The following is a 21708-nucleotide window of genomic DNA, read 5'->3' on the forward strand; positions in this document are numbered from 1 at the left end:
TTTGAATCCGAATAGTTCGCTCCAAGCTTCCTCTTAATTAAAGACTTATTTAGGGCATACTTTATAACACTTGTTTCCTTTGTTTCGAAATTAGAAATATATTCATGAACTAAGACAGTCACGGCACTAACTGCTGCTGTAAGTGACAGTCACAACACTACCGCAGATGCACAAACGATGTGAGGTGCACTAACGATGCCAAGATGGCTGCCGTGAGCAGGATTGTGTGCAGGTAGACGGAACCTGCAGCGTGACTGCTGCACAATTCGTCCTCTGCAAAATATTTAGGAGTTAACGAACATATCGCGACCAATATACTTCATTTCTCTGGTGACTCACATTTAATTTGCTGTGCACCAAAGTCATGTACCATCTTTCAATAATATATTTACATAAATGTTAGTGAATCACTATTAACAACTTATGTTAACACTAAAGAGTTCGTCTCAGACCAAACAATTCACTGTCTGCCTGCCAGCCGATGTACTCACCGGGACGCTGGATTAACTTTAAATAATTTCTATTCATCTGACGCGCGTGCCCGTGAGAGCCTCCAGTGCTTCCGGCCACGGCTTCGAGGCTCCTAACCTCAGCATGTCGCTGTGGGGGACAAACCGTACAACTTTTTGTAGCAAGCAATAACTACCAGCATATATCTATCATACACTATTGGCTTGCATCCATCATTAACTAGTGGCTTGCATCCATCATTAAATACCGGTTTACATACATCGTTAACTAACAACTTCCCAGCAGACAATGTCAGGTTGAAACAAAGAGCTTCACGTAGTTGAAATAACGTCGAATATCATTCCAAAATGAAAAGGGAATCGACGTATTTTTTTCTACGTCGTACATTTCGACGTTGGTTTGACGTTGAAACCGCGTTAAATTCTGACGTTAAATTTATAAAAGGTTCATCAGGTTAACATGTTCTATCATGAATGTCATAGTATTCACGCGATTTCAAAGTTGAAACAACGTCGACATGTACGACGCGATTCAGATTTTCAAGTAAAATATATCATTTCTATTGACGGACGGCGCCTTGCGTGACACTGACATTACCTTAACTGACTATATATAATCGAGCTGACTTGCAAGTTTGTCTATGCCACCATTATCACTAGATTATAGTTAAACACAAATTAAAAATCAACCAGCATACCTCAAACAACGCCAGGGTGGGCATAAAGAAACAGAAAGAACATTAATTTTCAGGAATAAAATTTTTTATCATTGTACCACACAAGAAAAGATTAAACTTCATATAAAAAGAACATGAATTGGAAGAAAGGCAGAAATTTCAAATGATATTCTCTCTATTATTGAATTAGTATCATCTTTTATTAACAATAATGATCATTAATTATTATTTTTATTATTATTCATTCTATTAATAATTATTATTAGTAATTATTTTTGAAATCTAATTGTGAGTATGGGTTTCGTACTGACCCTAGCGCATTGCCGGCGGCAGCGGACCGATAGATGTTGCAGTGGTGGAGTGGCAGCGCCGGGTCAAACTTGCTGTACTGACCTGCCTTTTGACACAGCGCTTTGTGGAACTGAAACTGAAGTACGAATGCCACGAAGTACCTAAAGGATGAAACGGGGAATTAAATTTGAGTTTAGATTATACGGATTTGAAATCATCTAGGGACATCAGCTTGATTTTCTTAGATTTCATCGGCATTGGACACACCTACAAGCTCCGCAGACCTGAATGAACTGTAAGGTGTCAGAGCGTCGCTCCCATTTCAGAACACGGATCATTGAATCAAGGCAGATTTAAACCACAAAATCATCATAATTAATATTTTTTTCGACAGAGACACGTTGAACCCGGCTTTGCTCGGGATAATAACGTGCAGGTGTAATATCGCGACAAGGAGGTATCGTGGCTACGAGACCGAACAGCCCCTATTTATTTGTGATGCCAGACTTCGAACGCACTATTTTAAATAAATTTCTACAGTAAAGATAGACTACTCAAAAAACAATAAATAACTTAGTAAGCAAGCTCACCTCACGTATGGTACATTTGCTGCAACGTGGAATTTAGCGCCAGGATCGAAGTCGACCGACGAGCGCTTGCGTGGCGGCCGAACGCCTTGAATCTCGTATCTGAATGACATTAAATTAACAATCGATTACAATGATAAAAATGGTCAGAAAATCATTGTACCTCAGATCCCAAAGAAATCGTAGTTCAGTTCCTTTGCCAAGTTAAGTAATTTATCCTCATACGGTTAAGTATCACAATGAATAACGCTGCTTGACGTATGGTTAAATTAGGTTCGAACGCGCGATTTATTGAAGCAAAGCAAATTACAAATGGATTATTTAATGATAACACTGATAACACATGATTTTCAAACTCACAAAAACGAAGGACACCGTACAACCAAAAGCCACTCAATTTATGAACTGTGAGGAAGTATTGAAAAATACGCCATCTTTTCAGTATTGCAATTTAAAAGTTTCTGACCTGAAGTGTCGGGACATGTGGCAGTTCCAATCATCAGGTAAGTGTTACCGCCTCACCTCAGGTCCCACCAGTGACAGTTCTAATCATCGGGGTAAGTGTTACCGCCTCACCTCAGGTCCCACCAGTGACAGTTCTAATCATCAGGATAAGTGTTGCCGTTGAAGACATCCCAGCGCCATCTGTCCATGAGGTAACCGAAGGGCAGGAACACCACCTTGTCCAGGGCCATCAACATCAAAAAGTTGATGTCACTCTCGCGGTCAATGACGATGTCGTCGAGCAGGCCGATGTTTTTGAGGTGACGTGGCGTGGACACGCTCAGAGACATCACATCTCCGACCGCCTCGTGGAAACCTTACGACAAAAAAAAAATTCTTTAACTGCACAATCTTATCGAGTGATATTCGGATAAAGATAAACTTATTCAGAAGACGAATGCGAAGACTATAATCAATGTAGTATAGTATCCAATTAAAGTAGCAAATTTAACAAGTCTCATATTCAAGTGAATGTAACTAATTGTAAAATAAATCTTAAATAATAGTGATGATTATGACCTTCAACAGCGATTTACTTCCTGCCACATATTAATAACACCAGTAATATAGTGATTGATAAATATTGATGGCGGTTAAATTCGAGCTCACCAGGGTTGGCCCCCTCCCTGAAGATGAGCGGCTGGTGCCGGTACTGGATGAAGTATTGGATGTGGCCCATCTCGTGATGTGTCGTCACCAGGTAATCCATGTTCACCTCCGTGCACTGCTTGATCCTGATCACAACGGCACGTTGTTTAATGATCACAACGGTACGTTGTTTAATGATCACAACGGTACGTTGTTTAATGATCACAACGGCACGTTGTTTAATGATCACAACGGTACGTCGTTTAATGATCACAACGGCACGTTGTTTAATGATCACAACGGCACGTTGTTTAATGATCACAACGGCACGTTGTTTAATGATCACAACGGCACGTTGTTTAATGATCACAACGGTACGTCGTTTAATGATCACAACGGTACGTCTGTCTCTTATACACATCTAGATGTGTATAAGAGACAGGGATATGACTTTATCAAATTCAGTTCTTTGTTGGAAACCAGTTGAAATCAGATGGACAATAACTTTAAATTTGTAACAATATTCCTAGAATTAAAAATTGATGTATCACGGTAGTTAATAATAAAGGTACGAGCCAAAATAGTTAGTACTCTATCGTTTCGTCCAATGTTTAAGAAGTTAGGCAGAAGCCCTTTAGTATTTTTTAAAGTACTACTAAATTTTTAACTATTTATTGTTAACCACTAAACCCGAGCGCCATTGTAGGCACTCCCAGTAAAGAATTTACAATTTTCTGAATAAACGAAAATTTGAGGAGCTTTCTTACAATCTACTTCACTAAGCGAATTGAATTCGTCTTGAAAATTTTCAGACTTCAGTTCAGAAAAGAACCATACAAAGTATTACCTGAAGTCCACGCCGTTGCAGAACTCGCCTCTTGCCCAGTATTGAAAAAAACACATGTCCAAAATATTTTCCGACAGTTGCAGACTTCAGTGTATAAAATGTCTTTTTAGCGCATTTTCTCATTTATGGAAAAAAATGCCCTATTGTGCTCGTCATGTCCGTCCGTCCGACCGTCTGTCCCTGACTTCACGTTTTTGTCGATTCTGAGAAATTGCGCTCTCTGTCACTCACTGCAGTGAGTACCGAGTTATATTTTTTGTTACCTGTAGTCGACGCCGTTACAGAAGTCCCAGGCGGAGGCATGACACACCATCTCCCGCCCCAAGGGCTTCTCTATGATGCTCCTCGCCCAGAACTGGGGCGGCATGGCGCTCAGGTTGAGAGACTGGAAGAAGTCGTCAGCCAGGCGGAACATCCGCTCCGGGGTGTAGCCCTGAACGACAGAAACGCATCATTATTAAATAAAATGCAGCACCGAGAAACAATCACAGCACAGAGACCGAGACAGTCACAGCAACGAGTCAGTCTCAGCTCAGAGACAGTCACAGCGCGGACCGGAAAGAACGCTCAGGAACACGGGCAGTAAAATTCGAATTGATATGAGACAAGAGCATACATCATTTAAATGAGACAGATTGAGTAATTTGGACTATGATATGAACTATACTTTTTATAAAAAAAATTACAACGCTTCAGAAAAGTGTTAATAGATGAAATATCTTCTTGGCAGATAAAAAACTATATATGAACGCAGTTTTTAAGAATGCTTAAAACTGCGATATAAATTCAATAGACGAATACAAATACTTCAGCTAACCTGTTATGAATTATAGAGCAATTAAAAAAATGACCAACTTCACTTTTAAATTCTGCGAAATAATCTGTAATTACTAGAGACGAGACGCACCTGCGCCTGCATGAACTGGGTGACGTCAAGCGAAGGCTTGTTAGGGTACGGCTGCACGATGTCGTATATGTTGCTCCAGCTCTGGGCCCACATGTTGCCTAGTAGGTGTGCGGGTATAGCGCCTCTACGGCTCACTTTGTCTTGTCCGTACACCTACAGCCAGTACAATTACATCCATTAACTTCACCGTATAGTACCGGTACAATATCATTATATTCAATTTGTCTTGCCCGTACACCTGCAGCCAGATCAATTACATCCATTCACCGTATAGTACCGGTACAATATCATTATATTAAATTTGTCTTGCCCGTACACATGCAGCCAGTACAATTACATCCATTAACTTCACCGTATAGTACCGGTACAATATCATTATATTCAATTTGTCTTGCCCGTACACCTGCAGCCGGTACAATTACATCCATTAACTTCACCGTATAGTGCCGGTACAATTAATGGGTGTATCATTAGATTCAATTTGTCTAGCCGTAAATCTTGGTCAGTAAAATTACAGCCGTTAACTTCATCTTAACCGAGTGCCGTAAAATTTTATCAATTTACTTCCACGAGTTTGATAAATTGATAATAGTAACAACAGATGATAATTTCCAAACAATTGAATGATTTTCCAAGGAAAAAAGATAGTGAATGTCTTTACAATTTGTTCCTAAAGGTGCCTGGCGGAATAGAGAGCAATACAAATCATCAGTACAGTGTCGAATACGGAAATCGTCGAAATTCTGAATGATGTCGAATACGAAACTGTAAGCACGATCATTCAACAGCTGCCAGATTTTTCAAATGCTACAAATAAAATGGTTTACACGAGGATTAATGAAAGAAATTTTTTAACAAAGCCGAGATTGAGACTAAAATTTTATTGTAGAACTAAATTTTGAGGCGCAGTCCAAATGTAACGAGAACTTTTACGATTGCTTCACTGGAAATCCTCATCAACACGTACCTCCTTCAGCCGACGTCGCACGTATGCATCAATGACACGTACCTCCTTCAGCCGACGTCGCACGTATGCTTCACTGACACGTACCTCCCTCAGCCGACGTCGCACGTATGCGTGCAGTTGTTCGTATAGCGGTTTCAATTGAAGCCAAAGCCTCTTCATGTCGCTTTTGAACGTGAGTGACTCGTAAGGATAAAGCCACATCTCGCCCATGTTGTCAAACCCTATTGGTGCAACCTCAATTATTTTAAAGGAACACTTAAAGGTAACACAATCTACCTTCATGTCGCAATAAGAGATAACACACTCCACCTTCCGATAGCAATAAGAGGTAACACAATCTACCTTCAGATACTACCTTCAGGTAGCAACTAGGTGATGCAATCTACCTTCAGGTAACAATACGAGGTAACACAATCTAGATTTAGTTAAAAATGAAAGGTAGCACAATCTACTGTACCTTCAGGTAACAATACAAGCTAGGTTAATATAGGCAATAATGTAAGCGGACTATAGGCTCTTTTAATTACATTTTTTAGTAATCTCATGCAATTATATTAGTAACCACAAATTGAAATTAGTTCCACACATGACTGATAGTTCCAATTCAGAATACTAATCTCAAAGGAAATTACATATCATGTATACTACGTAACATAATCTACGTAATCCTGCAGCAATTTGATGGAAAGTCTAAGGTACACCGAATGGAGTTTAGTCGGATGATATACTGGAAAATAGCAGTTCAAAGTGGTAATCAATACATGCTTTAATTTGATAACGCGCATATACATAGCCGCACACTAACCGGGTCACGTTCATTTGAGCTTCTCATCCAACGCATGCAAATTCAGCAACCAAGTGAGTTATTACTTAGGACAATATCAGTATTCACTACAGTTCATCATCTCGTTTAGATTATAAAACAGTTGAGTAAAGCAATTTTTCATGAACGTAAAATAACATTTTTAGAGAAATATAACCAAATTACAAGTGCTATCACTAAAAAAATTAGAATAAAAAAAAGTATTGGATAGCAATTAAAAAAACGCTGCAATTTAAACAAATATGCAATTAAAAAAAACTACTTCAATAAATCTAGTTGACAAAAAACTCAATCTCTTAGATTAGTAGATGCATCATTTGACTTATTTCAAAATATAAAAAATATTTCAGGTCCTTTAAAAAGAAATAGTAAACTCTTTTTGAAAATGAAAATCTTTGACATTTGATTTGTGATGCTTTCTCCTGATTTTGCAATGCGTTGCTGTTCTCCTACTAAGAATACATTTTCAGGTCCAGGTAATATCCCAACACGATAAGCAAGCCGGATAGGCGCCCCAGCAGCTTTTATTTCTGCAGCGCCGGGCTTCAAAACACAAACTTTGACAAATACATCGTTAAATTAAAAGATTATAACGTTAAATTTTCCAGATACTCACGATTACGCTGCGCAGCTTCGTTGGCGAGCTCGACGAATTGTTCGTACTTTTTCCTCATGAGAGCACCAGACGACAGCCGCCATTCCTCCCAAACGTGCCGAAGCTCATCGTAGTTGCGGCTCTTCTTCATAATACGCGTCAAATCTGTTCGAAGATTACAATAAATTTTAGTTCTTCAAAGCTGGACCAATAAGTTTTTCATTGAGAGATTGGCATCGAATGCCACACTTGCTAGCAGATAAGCATCCTGCATGCCAATACGAAACCTGGAAATTACAGTCATTGAGGTTACGTATTTGCTCCTCTCACTGTTGATTGCAGCTGATCAAGGAAAGACGATGTAAAACTCTGTTACGACGATGACAAACCAATAAAAAGACGAAGATAAAGGCTACTGAAAGGTTTTTTTCTGAAACAATAGCAAATCAGAATCACAGTTCCGTAAGGCTGTTTGAATCAAGTCAGTACATAGAGTAGGGCTGGAACAAATGATTTAATTACAATCACCGATGATGGTTCTAGGGTAGTCATAGGGTTCTCAGACATTACAATACGACATTATTGTTTACAGGCATTACAGCAGATGATGATTCAAGAAAGAACAATGAATGATGATCCAAGAAAGAGCTTAATGAGAAACTTTTGTAAAGTTAATTCAGCTCGAACATAATTTCAGGAGCTTGCGACAGTAAAATCAAGGTTGCTGAAAGTTTAGCTTTGCATAGGAACAACGTTGTTTTAAAATTTAAATGGTATCCACGGTAAATTGAATGACAGACGAGAGAATAAACACTACCTTTGAAAGATTCAGCTAGCTAAAATTAATGTAGAGTAAAATTATAAAACAAATCTTGTCTGCAAAATTCTCAGCGTGCTTTGCGTTCTGTATGCAACCCGCATTATATTCGTTGGAAGAAGCGTCTTGGTTGTACAAGTTCAGCCAGAGCGTGGCGAAATCTTATATTTTTTAAGCGTTGCCATTCAGTCCTCTCCAATTATTAATTTAGAGGAAGAATCAGGCTACAAAAAAATTTAAAGACAAGAGTACGTCACGGAAGGACTGGTCGCATTTACGGCCAAAATTTTAAAGAATTCACACAAACTAACCAGTTTTCATGTCTCAAACTGAATAATCCTTCGAACCTCGAAAATTCAAGCCAGATGTCTACGCACTTTCACAAATTGTGTGTATTGAACTCGACACAATCACGTGTGGCATAACCATGATAACACAATGTAGCATATTTATCAGGAGGAGTTCTTACAGTTCTAAGTTACAGAAGATGCATGCAAATTTTTCTTAGGACGCAGCAGAAGAAAATTCCTGTAAGGATACAGCGAGGCTGCAAAGCGCACATTGTAGCTTTTTTTTCTACTGAAGATTAATTGAGAATGGCAATCAACTCAACTAGGTGCATCTTATTAAGTAAATTGCCCTGAAGATCTTTAATCGCGCACCATTTGACGCGATTTCCTAACTTGTAATTTCAACAAGAATCGGTTTAGTAGATCAAAAGTAATTAACATTTCGTGGTCGGGCTAACATGAGAATTATTATATGGTGTTCATGGACACGAGCAGTGATGCGAGCGATGTTATGTAGAGAGCTGGGAGCATCATGCAGAAACCGAGAAGGTACGAAAAAAAGAAACGCTACAAAACCGGTTTCGTTGAATGCCTGCTATGCCCCGTCAACCCTGCAAGCTACGCGGTTGCCAGGGCATAGCAGGTTATATCCTAGCTACGCCGCCTCCGCTCAGAAATTATCATTTATTATTTTTCCTCCGGAACTCGAAACTTTTTGTTCATTAATTTGTTTATTTTCTTTCCTTACAACAGTTTATCAGAAATTGTCAATAAAATTATTTGATCATGTAAAACTATAAAATTACCGCTTCACTTGAAGTGCAAGAAGCATGCTTCTACATTACACTCTACAAATAAAATTCCAATGCTCATCCATCATCTTTCTCATACGCCAGTACTCACTCGGATTGTTAAAATCTCAAAATCCTTCATTTACCCGCGTTCCTGAATGACTCTAGCAATATAAGCTTCTTACAACAACTTAGACACATACCCTTTAATTGCAACATGAATTTTTAGCCATTAACGTAACACTTCTATAAAAGATCGCCGCACCGCAGGTCATCGTTGCCGCTTGGACAAGAGAAAAGGGAAACTTTATGGTGCCAAATTGAAAGCGACAGCAACAGGAAGAGAAAGTGCAAGAACTGTGTACGCTTGAGCACTCTAGTGTCAGTTGTGAGCGTTAAGTACTTAAATCTGAATTGAGCAATACTCATGGCAAGCGTGGCAAACGTTCATGTCATCGAACAGTANCAGTTGTGAGCGTTAAGTACTTAAATCTGAATTGAGCAATACTCATGGCAAGCGTGGCAAACGTTCATGTCATCAAACAGTATTATGGATCCGCAAATGCGCCACGAGTGTTTAATTGGCATTCGCTGAATTTCCCAAACAAAATAAAGAGATGTCAATCTCTTGGTGCACAAATCTCTTTGTGTATTGTGGTGTCATTTGGTGTTAACATGAAAAAATATAACTCAGCACTCACTGCAGTGAGTGACAGATATAGCGCATGTTCTCGTCAACGAAAACGTGAAGTCACGGACGGACAGACAGACGGACGGACGGACGGACGGACGGATATGACGAGCACATTAGGGCATTTTTTTCCATAAATGAGAAAATGCGCTAAAAACATGGAAAGTGTTTTTCATCGACAGAAAATTTGACCGAATGCGATGATCATCACGTTGACGTAAGTTAGAACTCAAGGAAAGATTGCAGCACAACGACTTTAACGAGAAAACAGCTGAACGCAGCACATTGTGGCCTTGACTCTCAATTAGCGTCATTGTGATCAATGTAAAGAAGGAGGCATTTCGGCGCGAATGTGAAGCTTGTTGCGGCAAGACATATACACACGCAACCATGCATATTGCATAAGGACCATTCGATTCCGACGTGGATACAAGTATTCAAAAATGCACTCTCTGGTCATAAATTGTACGCATATAATCAAGAAATTTCTGCCATCTTATAATAATTTGGATACAAGTATGTGCATGAATAAGATAACGAAGTTGTCCTCGCTCTGAAAAAGGTTGAAGGATTGTTAACTTTATGCAAATCGGAAGAAATGAGCTGCAAATTGTGTTAACAATTTTAGTTGTGTAACTATAATATAACAAAAATGACGAACTTGAAACTGTTTGTCAGACAAGTTACATATAGAAAAGAATTATAGAAAAGCTAGTAATTAATTCATACCTAATTTTGCTATACACAGCAAATAATGCGTCTTCACCGTAGGCAGCAACAGAGAACTCTGAACATGCTTTCAAAACTCGTCCAAGTGCTGGTATATAGTATATAGTGGCCTTTCGGCACATGCGCATAGCGGCCGAAGTATACATAGCGGCCGAAGTATACATAGCGGCAAATTTCTTGTCTGTTATTTGTAGGCATAGATTGAAAAGCAGTCAGTGATTGGCTAAAGGAGATAGAACTCGTAACTTTTTTTGATGGCAAGTCCCCAGTACCACTGTAGTCATTACTGGGACTTGCCAACACTGCAGAAATGGGGGCGGCTCGAGGATATGCCTACAGCTATTAATTAGCCCGGTCAAGTCTTTAGCTATACCGGTACCAGCTTATAACTCCTATTGTAGCACATAAAAGCAAGCTGCCAAGGTGACTGAAGTAATACGGTCTATTAACATTTATACAACATCCTGCACGTAAGGTGAAGGAAGCAGATCTATTATATTGCAGATGAGGGTGTAATGTAGATGAGTGTGTAACTACGCACATTCTACACAGTACAATTTGGTACTCATTAATTCAGTGAGGCAGACAAAGAGAACGTTATCCATGCAGTGTACCTTCTCGGCTAACTAATTAGAATATAAGCAAGATACTCAAATCAAATCCAAGTTTAAGAAAAAAATAACACTAAAAACAAATTGTTAATTATATTAATAGTACGGTACCACCTAAGATGCTGAAAATTAAAAATTGTACAATTGTTAACTATAAATTTTTATTAAAGTTAACTAAAATTGTGTTGCACCGACGCTCGTGACTCGGCAAATTGTCAATCGATATGAGAATGAAATCGAATTTTAAGCTTCAGTATCGCAGCTTATCGGTGTCTAATTCCCATGCAATTTATACCATTTAAAAAGCAACTGTCTAATTATACACGATCAAATACCATTAAATCATTTGAAAAACTTCAAGACATATTATTTGAATACACATGCACGCGGCAATTGGTATGTTAAACTACGATGTCGACATTCCGGAGATGAACGAGTTTCTTCGGAGCGCTGTCACGTACCGAGCGCAACAATGGCATTTGTTCTGCATGCACGCCGGTTCAGCTTCGGTGTTGAACAGAATTCGGATAAGTTCGTGACAGAATAGAACAATGGAGGCGGAATCTGGAAAATCTGCAACTTGCTGAGGCCAATCGAGGATAAACCATAAACATGCGTGCTTACATGTTTTTCAAATGTTGAATGGGGCATGTTTTCATCTACCCTTAGAATGAAGCAAGTTTTAGCCTGTACACGTTGAAAGGGGCAGGTTTTCATTTAAACGTTAAAATAGGACGTCTTTTTATATTATCTATTATCTACATCTACACGTTGAATAAAGCACCTTATTGTTCTACACGTTGAATGGAGCACATTTGTTCTACACGTGAATAGGGTACATTTTCATGTAAACGTTAAATGAATCACGTTTTCATTTACACGTTGAATGATATCCCTTAACCAGTTGAAGTCTAAAAGAATAAGAAGGTAACATGTCAATGACATGCACAGAGAGCGGGTAAAGTCAACATTTAGCCTTACAATCGAATGAAAGTACTCAACCCAGAAGGATTCACGATGAGTCAGTCCACTTGGATGGATATATCATAGCCATCAATTACGTTAGAGTCGGAGGAACATCAATTTCAAGACTGCGTTTTCAAATAAATAATTTTTTTGGACAGCGTGACATATGTCCTCATAGTAATTTCAAGGAAGAAAAACTTGAGATCTTTAGTAGAAAATTCATTCATAGAGAAAAATAAATCAATTATCGCTCCTGATCTTGCATTTACACTTCATTACATATATACCGAAACTATCCGCACCTTCTCTACATGGGGCATTAAAAATCGAAAAAAAACGTATTGTTCGCCATGCCAACGGAATTCCATAGTTTTCACATTACAATATCAACGGTTATCACAATTTGGTAACAGGAATTTCTTACACCTTACATGGATTTGACCGTAACCTTGTGTCAGACTCCATTCCTGCATACATTTAGTAAGACCCAAGTGACTACTAGCATACAAAGGCTGAAGTTACTAATTCATTCAGGACGATCTAAGGAAAAGCTGAGAACAATGACACATTGTGTGCATTTATTTGATAGAAACTAAGCTTCAAACATGATAAGAATAACCTAAATCTTGCTTATATATTCCCAGAGAATACAATGGTATTAGTGTCATGCACAGGCCGCATATAATCTCTAAATAAACGATTTTAAAATTTTAGAACGTAGTATTTCAATAGAGTATTTCTAGACCCGATCGTAGAAAATAAGCGAACACCTATACGATTAATCTTTCAAATTCTAAAAGTGAGATACGAGTTGATGATGACCATGAGCTTGGAGTGATTAAGATCACCATGATTAGAGCAATAAAACATCCAGTTGCGGTTCGAGACCCGCAGCTAGCTGTTAAAATTCTGCATGCTTGAAACGGTGACATGCCAATAAATGGCTTTATATTTAACGCTGACATCAAGGTACCAATATATTGCTATGATTACAAAATCATAATTATCATCCTATTAGTAGTCTCGGGCAGTATCACTCAGCGTACATCGCATAATAAGGAATAAATGAGCCGCGTTAGGAAAATTAAAGAGCGGAACAAGGGGCGTGTACAGCATCAACACAAAGGGCACGCGTCGCCGCAATTAAGTCTTTCTTGCACAGGTGCGACCACGCGGCCAAGCTGGATAAGCGATCGCAGGAGACATTTTTCGCCACCGAAAACTTGTTGCATGCAATAGCTAGTGAGAACGAATATAATTAAAACACGTACGCTGATCAATTATTAATTATGATTCATTCTGACATTAAGAATTAAGATGATCGACATTAAACTAATTTTCAGCTGAATCATATGCTACATAAGAAGTAGTTCGAAAATAGGAGGCGTTTGTCTTTGCATTTTGCATATGATGAAAGGCAAGTTTATTATGCCCATTCACTTTACTTTGTATGCATCTTCGTCACATTACTTTCATTTAGGAATCTTACTTTCATGTTGAAATGAATTACTGCAACTTTCACCTACTCGTAGAATTATCATAATTACCCTGAGTTACCCTCTCGGTGGGAGGCCTCGCGAGAGCTACTCTTTCTAGGAGGAGGCTCCCATAGAGTTACCCTCTCTTGGAAAATGCCTTCCATAGTACCCTCATACATACCCTCTCAAGACGAAGGGCCCCGTATAGTTACCCTTTCTTCAGGGTAGAATTTTGGATCATGTCAACAAGACATATCGGATAATAAAATATAATTTTTACATTTTCAGCAGATCCCCACTTTTTAGTACATCGAAGGTATTACTGATCCGCGCCAAACTGGGTTAAAATGCCCCACGCAATGGAAAAAGTGCTATTTAGACAATTTCCCGATCACTTCTCCGAGAGCAGCACTAGCAGTCCAGTTACGCGGTCGCGCCCTGCATGCGTATAGCGGCCCGGCAGGTTAAGGGGGCAGGTTGGGGGGCAAATTTTCCCACGAATAAATGGCGAACGAATGACGTGGCAGCAACACGCAGACAAATCGAGTAGTAATACTGTCCAAATAGTTACAAACATTAATACCGTAGTACTGATACGTGCTTCTTTCGGGCCCAACCGACCCATAATGATCCACACAAGTGCAGAAGTGCATAGTTTTTTAGACTTTGTTATTAATTTGTTTGAGTGCAAAGATTACAAGCATCGCTATTCTAACCCTACTACTCACTAGGCTCCAGGCGTAAGTTGCAGTTCGTGAAGTCGTTGTAGTCACAAATTTTAGCCGTGCTGTACGTGGTCTTCATGTCGCTCACGAGGTCGTTATACTGGAACAACGTAAGAGGTCGTTATTCTGGAACAACGTAAGAGGTCGTTATACTGGAACAACGTAAGAGGTTATTCTGGAACAACGTAAGAGGGCGTTATACTGGAACAACGTAAGAGATCGTTATACTGGAACAACGTAAGAGGTCGTTATTCTGGAACAACGTAAGAGGTCGTTATACTGGAACAACGTAAGAGGTCGTTATGCTGGAACAACGTAAGTGGTCGTTATACTGGAACAACGTAAGAGGTCGTTATACTGGAACAACGTAAGAGGTGTCTCTTATACACATCTAGATGTGTATAAGAGANCTCACCCCAATTGCCCACCTTGGCGAGCATGTCCCCCACTGCCCACTTTGGCAAGCCTGTCCCGTACCACTAACCCGCCCCAATGACTCACCTTAGCTAGCCTGTCCTCAGGGAGGGCAGCGGTGCCCAGGATGGACAGGTGCCGGAACTGGCGCCTGAGGGACTCGTTGCGCAGCGTTGGCCAGCGGTGGCCCCACTCGCCTGTCACGAGCTCCCACTGCTCCTTGTCCCAGCGAGCCTTCTCCAGCTGCGCCTGCGCCTGCACCCACCAAACAATACGCTCTATTAATAAAATACAGTCGTTTACTTCCTTGTCAAAAGCGACAAATTGTCAGCATTAGCTAAAATATATTACACTCTCTCAACTAAATTTAGCGATTCAGTAACTTTCATTCCATAGTCACAGGCATAAATAATTATAATCAAGCGGATTAGATAATTTGACCCTTGTCGAACTGCATAATTTTACTAGGTAATAATTATTGAGCACAACTGTACCTATGGAGTCATCCAGAAGTTAATCAAGCATTTCGTGGATAATTGTCAACTCATCACAAAATTGATGAAATATCTAACATACCCGAAGCTGATTGTTCACCGCGCTGAGATCGGCCTCATAGTTCCAGGACGCCTCGACCAGCTTGTTGCACTCGAGCTGCGACCGCTGCTCCAGACCCGCCAGGAACAGACGAGCTTCTATCTCATCTGCAACACAGAATATGTATCATGGATACCAGTAATGCTTGCACGAGCAGCACACTGCGTATCGTGGATACCAGTAATGCTGGAACGAACAGCACACTGCGTATCGTGGATACCAGTAATACAGGCGCGTGCAGCACACTGCGTATCGTGGATACCAGTAATACACTAATACAGGCGCTAGCAGCACACTGCGCATCGTGGATATCAGCGATTGCCGCAGCTGCTATGTATCAGCCCAGTGAACTAAACCATCAACATCATCTTGCAATTGCACTTTACTTGAAATATTCTAAATTGTATAACAAACTTGTGTGTGTCATCGGTATACATAAAGCATACGCTTGACACTACTTTAGGCAGAACGTTTATAGAAGGAACGAAGAAAACAAGCCCAAGAATGCTTCCTTGTGCATGGCACGCCACTAGCTGCGCATTGTTGCCTAGTCTGATACGGTTCCGTTGATACTGATAAGTTGTCGTCTATCTACTAGAAAATCTCTGATCCATTGGAGTGCATTTCCCTCTATTCTCAAAACTTTACTTTACTCAACAGCCGCTCATGCGGAACAAGGTCAAAGGCTTTAGCAAAATCGAGGTACATTGCATCCACTCGCTCCTTGCGTATAAGTGACTTCAGTTTAGTTTAATGACCAAACGTTGACTAGCGCTTCAGCTATTTAGCTATCTCGCACCGAAAGTCAAGATGAATATCACCAAAGAGGTAGATGGTCTCAGCTATCAAAAGATTCTCAAATCAAAAATTGTTTACCACCCAAAAGGGGCGGGAGGTCTCAATTGTCCAGCCCGCTGAAGCTGGCTCGAAAAGAGCAGCGTTAGCATGTCAAAGTGACAAAGTGACAAGGAGGGACAGGTGAAACCGTGATAAGCAACAGAAACGAAGACACTCGAACAAGAGGTCGCTTACACAGGAGGTCGGCCGCCCGCACGAGAGAGAGAGAGAGAGAGAGAGAGAGAGAGAGAGAGAAGGTAAATGTGAGGAATCCTACCTACATAATAACTTGACAACTGAGTTCTGCAGTCAGACACCGCGAACTCAGCAGTGGGGCGCTCAGGAACAATTCCAGTACGAGCGCGAAATCCCATAAGACTTCTGACGAGTACAGACACGTGTCAGATGTTCCCTCTGAGGGGACAAGTGACTTCAGTCGTGGATGCTTACAATCTAGAGAACTAATAAAGAGTGTCGTCAAAGCCAGGCTACATGCAGCATCAAAGGCACAAAGCATATGTTCAGTCTTAAAATACCTAGCAAATTACGGAGCAGGCAATAAGTCCAGCAGCTATCTCAATCAATCGTCAGTTATGGAAAGATCGGGTTCCAAAGGTCGGATCCCTTGTGAATCAAGTCACGAAAAGTTCAAGAATCGGCAACAGGCCATGGGCCTATGTCTTCAACGCCGACACTTCTATTCTATTCTATTTCCCTCTATTCCCAAAACTTTATCTTTACTCAAAAGCCGCTCATGCGGAACACGGTCAAATGCTTTAGCAAAATCGAGGTACACAGCATCCACTCGCTCCTTGCGTACAAGTGACTTCAGTTTAGTTTAATGGCCAAACGTTAACTAGCGCTTCAGCTATTTAGCTATCTCGCACCGAAAGTCAAGATGAACATCACCAAAGAGGTGGAAGATCTCAGTTATCAAAAGATTCTCAAATCAAAAATTGTTTATCACTCAAAAGGGGCGGGGGAAGCTGGCTCTAAAGAAGCAGCGTTAGCATGTCAAAGTGACAAGGAGGGACAGGTGAAACCGTGATAAGCAACAGAAACGAAGACACTCAAACAAGAGGTCGCTTACACGGGAGGTCGGCCGCCCGCACGAGAGAGAGAGAGAGAAGGGAAATGTAAGGAATCCTACATACATAATAACTTAACCCCACAACTGAGTCCTGCAGTCAGACACCGCGAGCTCAGCGGTGGGGCGCTCAGGAACAATTCCCCTACAAGCGCGAAATCCCATAAGACTTCTGACGAGTACAGACACGCGTCAGAAGTTCCCTCCGAGGGGACAAGTGACTTCAGTCGTGAATGCTTACAATCTAGAGAACTAATAAAGAATGTCGTCAAAGCCAGGCTACATGCAGCATCAAAGGCACAGAATTCAGGTTCAGATAATTATAATCCGTCAGATCGACTAGCTAGCCAAAAACACGAAGATTTTTTATCGAGATGGTCCATAGCCACTGCATACATATCTATAGTCACAGTCCTCTAACGCAAGATCCAACCACACTATGCCTAGATTCCAGAGGTGGGCAGTAGCGCGCTACATGTAGCGGCCGCTCCTAGCGGCCGCTACATTATCAGTAGCGGTAGCGGTAGCGGCGCTACAATTAAGCAATTGTAGCGGTAGCGCCCGCTACATATTTAAGTAGCGATACGGGGTTTTGCCGCTACAGCGCTACCGCTACATTTATAGATAAAGCCTTTTGATTTTACTTAATAGTATTAAATATTATTTAAAAACCAGCATGATACATACAAAATATAAATTACAGAATAAAACTGTACGAAATATTTCGGTGTAATGTTGTCAAAAGCCACGTAGTTAACATTTTTTTTCAAGCAACCGCTGTTAAAAAGTTCACGAAGCAGTTTATTTTTGCAAGTTTTTGCGGCCCCGCTAATAATAGACGTTTACTTTCGCTTGGACTCCATGCAGTCACCTGATCACTGTTCAGGGCGAGGCTTATCACTCATAAAAACGCCAGCAACGACATGCACGCGGTGACCTCCGTTAGCCTCATGCAGTGCACGTGAAGCATATATATAGTTCGGTCCACCGTGTAATAGTTCTTACTAATTTCCTTCGGGAAACTTTTCGCATTTTTTTCATGAAATCAACAAATACGTATACCTACATGATCAATCTATTAAGGCATAAAAATTTGGCGTCCTCGTCTCAATTTCACGTACCCTATATTTTTTCGACTTTACACAATGAAAAAGTTTTTCAGTTCATTCTAAATTGCTTACGTTTTTACGAATACATTAAAGAGTAATATGTCTATGGAAAAATAGAAATTTCCGTACAAAACAATATTTTTGAAAGATTTAGCAACTGCGACCCTGCCCAGCCTGAATTGAACACTCGAAATATACTCAACCGAGAACTTGGTTCGAAAAGCTTGTTTTAACCATCAACATTAAGCATATAGTAATGCATGAACATATAGTACCCAGGTATCATCACAAAATTAACAGAACATCTAAGATCCTTCACCGAACTCATTGAAACTCTCAACACACACATGTAAGTGAATGACAGCATGTTAACGAACCTTTCATAGATCGTGAAGAACTTGTATCGCATTCAACATTAGCTGGCGAATGATTTCGTTAGTGTAGATATCGATCAGCAGTGATAAGACACAGTATGCCTATGCCCATCCAAACTGAACAATTTTAGGTGCACGGGGACAGTACTGACCAGTAAAACTTTCAAATTCGAATTGCTGCTATTTAGGGTTATAGTGGCCACGGAAGGACCCAGTAACCCTTTACACGAGGCTAGTAGCTTCATAATTAGTGGCGGTTAGCATTTGAAAGGTGTACTATCAGCCACTGTCCCCTGGTAAGAGCACCTTTTACAGCTGAGGTTATTCACGGGAGCTTTTCTCCCGTGCTCATGTCACGCATGAGCTTAAAAATATGACGCCTCGAGCAAGCGCTTTAGTTAAAGCTTTCCAACACCTCGACACGTCCGACATGTGAATGGGCCAAAAACGCTCCCTCGGGCAGCACCATTAATCATGACGGCACGTTGAACCCACAGGTTTTCTAGGCCCAGGACCTTACTTTCGACTTCATTGAAAAGCATTTTGAACTTTATTAGTTCTACACCGGCGACACGGAAGTTTCGGCGAGCTGAAAGATGAGAAATTGGATACTTTTCATTACGTGACGACTTTAGCGGCTGCGTAACATTCCTTTTAAAAATCGTGAGTCGACGCGATGTGGTAAATAATACTTCTATTTCAAACGGCCGAGTTCAACCGCCATTCGTTATCAGTGCAAATAATGACGACCGCCAGTTTATCACGAGGTCATAGCAGGTTCCTCTTTTGAAATAAACCTAGGTTACTCTCGTGGTTTGAAGTTTAGTTTGCATTCCGAAAGATGGTTAGTCGATGGAAGTAAAAGAAGAAGTAGTTATGGCATTGCGGTAATCGTTATAACGGCAACAAACTTACGTCTTCAGTGATGAGCATAATCAAGAAATACAGGTGTGCAAAATCCATTAGCAATTGTTCAAACAATGTCGAGATGCGGATTCAATCGATTTATAAGCCTTTTCACGAAATGAGGCTGGCTATCGCAGAAAGTGAGTTTGCCTTGGCTAAACTCAAAGCAGCACATCTTGTATCATCCATGCAATGTTTCGGAAGCAAATACTGTATTGTAAATATAAAAAATACAGTAACCAGATCTGAAGATAAAACTATCTTGAGACATGTATATACTGGCAACCGGAGTTTCGTACGTCACACACGAGTGAAGTAACCAATACCTGGTTTCGTTCAATGCTGGCTGCTGGTAAGAAAATCATCTTCTCTTGTATAATGTGACTTTTCAAACAGGATGTAAATTCATTTGGTTTGATTCAGGACACGCTCATCACAACAGGAACCTCACCACCGCACGTATAGTAGTTACACACAGCCAACCGCTAAATCGTTATACTGACACCCAACGGTAGTCAGTATGAAATGTCTTTGCAAAACCCTTTGCACAAAATGTCAGTTCAACTATAGATCAACAGGTGAATTGAACGGTACACTCTAATTGGGTTTCGCATTCCAACATCATTGCAGGAAAAGATCGAAAAAAAAAAACAGAGAGAACGGCTTGTGGTTTCTTAATATTCAAATTGAAGTAATAAATGTAAGTAAATTAATAGAAAATTACCTGCACCCTGTGAGTGACAGAGGTCTATCGCCAGAGCGATCGTCACGATCACACAACACACCTTCCTCCGTAAGCACACCATTGCAACTGAGTACTGACCACACAGTCCACGCTCAACAGTGCACCCTACACACTTGCCTCAAGTTTAGTGAAGGAGCCTTCAATGCCACGGTATTAAGTTGCTACCCATCTTCGCTACATACGAATGGACAATGTAATAAATTTAATTTACGATATATACTTTTTCACACGGAAATCGATTTTTTCTGCACAGAAAAATAATGAAAAATTATAGCTGTCTTGTTAAAAAATACGGCATTCTTCAGCTGCATAATGCGTCAAATTTCGACTGTCATACACCCCATCATGAATATTGTGCGTCGTCGTCGTCATGCTATAAAATCGCAGTTTTTGATAGAAATGCGAATAAAGCTTTTTTATGATTTATGTTTTCACCATCACCTCATGTTGGATGCGTAATATTTCCATCATAACTCTCCCATAAACTTATGTTACTAGTCCATGGAAATTAAATTACGACCTTTCATCAAAGAGAAGGTTACCAATTGGTAACTTTCACATTAAAAACTTTCTTCTAGAGCTTGTATTGAATACATTAAAGTTGATCCGAATGGGTAGACACTATTTCCTGAATTCAAATGTCAATTATTTTCATATATCAGGGTGTGTACTGGTATTTAGAAAAAAATCCATGACTTTTTCATGACCATCAATATAATTTTCCAAGACTCGTATAACACAGGTTTAGCTTGACTGAAAGACTAACCGAGCGTTCAAGAACAGACTAGATAAAGCTATGGAAAAATATATGTTCAGATTTGAAATGCCTAGCACCAATCGAACCCAGTGGAAGTCTAGTAGTTATTTCAAACTATCGTCAGTCATGAAAAGATCCGGTCAAATGACACAATTTTAGATCTTCTGTGAACAAGGCACTTGAAGTAAAAGAATCGGCGACAGGCCACATGGCCTACACTTCAGCGCCGACATCACTATGTTATTTTATGTTAATGCACACAAGATTGTACATTAATAACGTCAATACAGTTCAGAACATTCTTCTAATTTCTTCAACATCACTACCCTAACATTCAACTGGTAGCTATTTCAGCAACTTTTTCTTTAATGTTCCGTTCATGAGTGTCTAGCTTCGTTTCCAGAGATCGCCTCATGGCGTTGAACTTTGCGATAATTTTGATATCCCCTTTCTCTCCATTGCTTCTGCATATTCATCTGCTGCTTGCTCAAGCACCTTGATCTCCTCCGTACACCTTTTCTTCTTCTTCAG

The 21708-nt window shown here is 40.2% G+C and overlaps 1 protein-coding gene across 1 annotated transcript; it reads right to left on the reverse strand.

The window, feature by feature from the left end:
* Positions 1-538: 538 nt before the first annotated feature.
* LOC108678723 (angiotensin-converting enzyme) lies at positions 539-20516 on the reverse strand. Its single transcript, XM_018167188.2, has 13 exons — positions 20400-20516; positions 15345-15469; positions 14856-15023; positions 14358-14454; positions 7278-7421; positions 5923-6059; positions 4872-5024; positions 4228-4397; positions 3139-3263; positions 2602-2845; positions 2029-2127; positions 1459-1599; positions 539-600 (listed from the first exon to the last, which is right to left on the reverse strand). The coding sequence occupies exons 1-10, from the start codon at positions 20479-20481 to the stop codon at positions 2625-2627; spliced, it is 1422 nt and encodes a 473-aa protein (XP_018022677.1). The 5' UTR covers positions 20482-20516; the 3' UTR covers positions 539-600; positions 1459-1599; positions 2029-2127; positions 2602-2624.
* Between the last annotated feature and the right edge of the window lie 1192 nt (positions 20517-21708).

Source organism: Hyalella azteca, unplaced genomic scaffold (assembly GCF_000764305.2).
Source record: "Hyalella azteca isolate HAZT.00-mixed unplaced genomic scaffold, Hazt_2.0.2 contig15162, whole genome shotgun sequence".
Taxonomy (NCBI): domain Eukaryota; kingdom Metazoa; phylum Arthropoda; class Malacostraca; order Amphipoda; family Hyalellidae; genus Hyalella; species Hyalella azteca.